Here is a 3,318-nt window from a genome sequence, read left to right on the forward strand (position 1 = left end):
GCCTCCCGACCTGAAAGGGAGGGGAGAGAGAAGCACAGTTGCAAGAGGACTACAGAGGCAACATTCCATCGACAGGGACCCTGCCATATGCAGATCAATAACTAAAGGAAATCTAAATGGGACTTCAACGCTTTCATTCCGGAGATATGAATGCAAGTGAGCTAGATGAGTTTGGGTTAGATATCCCAGGATTACCTTTCCATTCCTCTTCATCAGTTTAGCACAGGGAGGAAGCCCTGAAAGCTATGGTTCCATCTTATCAACAAAGATGGACATTCCTTGACAAAGGCTTTCCTAATTAGCAGTTGGTCACCCAAGGTACACATTTGTCCTAGGGACATTTGTACCTAAGAAAGAATGCTCCAACTAGTCAATGCTTGACCTCAAAGTAAAAGCCAACATCCCTATTATAGTTTCCTGTAAGCCCTGTAGCACTTTGTCCTCTTCCCCAGCTTCTCTGACCTCATTTCTTACTGATTTGCTGTCCAGGTTCCCCACTCACTCCCCTCCAGCCCAAATTTCTACTTACCAAATCTCCCAGTTGAGTCTTACTCCTGGCTTTTCTTTCCGACCTGACCAATATTTCCTTGGAAGGCTCCTTGGCTTACTCCCCTACTACATCAAGTCATTGTTCAAAGAGGCTTCCCCTAGTTTTCTAATGCAAAGTTCATCTGGCCCCATCCCGTGCCCACTCCCATACTCTCCCCAAACCCTGAACTCTCTTTTCTTCTTCCACAGCACTGGTCCTTTTATAACATACTGCATACTTTAGTTGTTTATTATGCTTATGACTTATTTTCCTTTATCTTCATACCCTATTAGAATGCTAACTTACAGCAGCAGGGATTTGGGGGTTCCTTCATCACTGATGTATCTCAAAAGTCTAGGATAATGACTTCTGCCTAATAGATGCTCAAGAAATGTTGGCTGAACTAATGCTGAGTGTAAGGATGTACTTCTGGAGAAATTTCAAACACTCTCTAGAACTAGATCCGCCTCCACCCGTATTCCACCCCTGCAGGTGCGGTGGCTCTAAAAGGAGAGCAAGCCCCCCATGCTGCCTGTGTTCCCCACAGCTTAAATCCCCCCTCCCTTCCCTCTATTTTCCTTTACACATGTCACACTCTGTGCTCACACTTAAAATGAATCTTAGCACCTTTTAACCTCTTGATTCATTTCATTTTAGGCTTCAGGTACAATAACCCTCAGTTTGCTTCTCTACTTGCCTACAATTCAGACTTTCTTCCCTTATTCTATGGCTTTGGTCTCTTGGGGCCTCATGCCACCCAGTTCTGCTCGGATGCTGGGTTCCTCTGCCTGACAACAGACCCACACGCACCCTGCTCTGCTCAGAGGGCAAGCTTGGACCCTAGGCAAGTAACCCTCTTGGATGTATCTCCGTTCATTGTTACCAGTAATACCTGAACACATTTAAATAAGTAGCACCAAGCTCTCAGCATCATCAGGAAACAAGTTTAATAAAGAGTATGACGCACAATTAGGCCTCTGTGTCTTTTGAGTGTCGGAACTGAAATTGAATTTGTACATCAACATGGCAAGTGCAAAACATGTAAAACCAGAAGCCACAATGATCACAAATCATCCCCAAACTGCACATGTGTTTTACAGAAAATTTCTCCTGGCCTAACTCTATCTGACAGCAAAAATCAAATTGTACTTTAGTTTTCAACAGCTCCTCAATCTCCAAGAGAGGCAACCATTCTTAAACTGTCAACAGCCATACTGCCAACCCTACAGCATGGAAACTGAGCGCCCCAGACCAAGGCAAGGATGATGTGTTTACGCGGTACACTCTGCAGGCCCATTGCGTCTGGGAAACTTCAGCATCCACATTAATCACAAACTCCTCCCAGTGGAACCCCAGTCTACGGGACCCACCTGCCTCACACTTCAAGGTTCTATTCTTTTCCCTCCCTTCCCATGATATAAAAGTGCTACCTAACATGTGTGAATCACTGTGGGGACTCCAGAGGACATTTCCTTCCATGTCTTAATCTTACTCCCATATGGATGCTGCAGAGTGGACATTATTCTTTTTTTTTTTTACTGTGAAAATTTTATTTAATCATTTTTATTTACAACTGAAACTCTGGGAACTCAAAGTTGACATCCTTGCCCGTCAGCTTCTTATAGACACCAGAAAAGGTTTCAACCTTGTGCTCCACGTTGTTCTGCTGTGCTTTGTCCAAATGACCCTTTATGAGACGGCTGCCGTCCAGTTTCACGCGGATTCTCTTGCCCACAATTTCACTTGGGAAAACCAAGTCCTCCAGGGTCGCGTCGTGCATGGCTGTCAAAGTGCGGCTCCTGGGACGCTTTTGCTTATTTTTTGTACGGCTTTTTCGAGTTGGCTTGGGCAGAATTCTCCTCTGAGCAATGAACACCACGTGCTTCCCGCTGAACTTCTTCTCCAACCCCTGCACGAGCCACACTTGGATTTTCTGGAAAGACTTCAGTTGAAGGACAGGAACGAAGATGATGATGGCTTTCCGACCGCCGCCAACTTCAATCTCCTTCGCTGCTGTGATATTCAGCTCCCTCAGCTGGGCTTTGAGGTCGGAGTTCATCTCCAGCTCCAGGAGAGCCTGGGAGATGCCGGACTCGAACTCATCCGGCGTCTCGTCATTGGGCTTCACGATCTTGGCGCTCGAACTGAACATGGCCTTGTCCTTGGTGAGAGCGCCGGCTTAGGAAGACCAGAGTGGGCATTATTGTTCCCATGTTAGGAAAGTAGCAACTGAAGTTCTGAAGAAGGTATAAGGGACTTGTGCAAGGCTCACAACTGGGACATGGTGAATTAGGTTCGAACCCCGGCCCTCGATAGCACAGCCAGGGCTCAACCTGACTTCGTACTCAGTACTTGGCGTTCTTCAGCTCCCCAGTTAATACTTCTGCAGATAGACTCTTTCCATGCTAGCAACATGTTTCTTCTGGTTCTAACTGCATATCAGTGCTACCCTGTTTTTGGACACGCAATGCATTTATTTTAGTTCCAACACCAAACATCCTGTGTTCGGTCACCCATCCTCTTTTGCGTCTTGATTCACACCTTGACTATTGCACTCGTTATATTGTCCCACAGTTATTTGCCTGTGCATCTCTCTCCTCCTAAGGGGTCCTACAGAACAGGGGCTGCATCTCAGCTCTATTCCCCCCAGATTTTAGCACAGTGCCTGATACAAGTGTTTTCAATAAAGATATGTCATTTTTGAGATGTCAAATGCATGACAATTGTGCCCAAGAGATGAAGGAGGATCCCTCGGAGTCCACATTCACAGCCTTCCCCATGGCACGCTG

General features: G+C 46.2%; 1 protein-coding gene across 1 annotated transcript; it reads right to left on the reverse strand.

Moving 5' to 3' along the window:
- Positions 1-2,095: 2,095 nt before the first annotated feature.
- LOC121498680 (40S ribosomal protein S7-like) lies at positions 2,096-2,693 on the reverse strand. The gene has a single exon (XM_041768729.1). The coding sequence runs from the start codon at positions 2,679-2,681 to the stop codon at positions 2,097-2,099; it is 585 nt and encodes a 194-aa protein (XP_041624663.1). The 5' UTR covers positions 2,682-2,693; the 3' UTR covers position 2,096.
- Between the last annotated feature and the right edge of the window lie 625 nt (positions 2,694-3,318).

Source organism: Vulpes lagopus, chromosome 1, assembly GCF_018345385.1.
Source record: "Vulpes lagopus strain Blue_001 chromosome 1, ASM1834538v1, whole genome shotgun sequence".
NCBI classification, from domain to species: Eukaryota; Metazoa; Chordata; class Mammalia; order Carnivora; family Canidae; genus Vulpes; species Vulpes lagopus.

Coding starts and splice junctions, on each gene's coding strand:
- LOC121498680 (XM_041768729.1), bottom strand. CDS start 2,681: ATGTTCAGTTCGAGCGCCAAGATCGTGAAGCCCAATGACGAGACGCCG.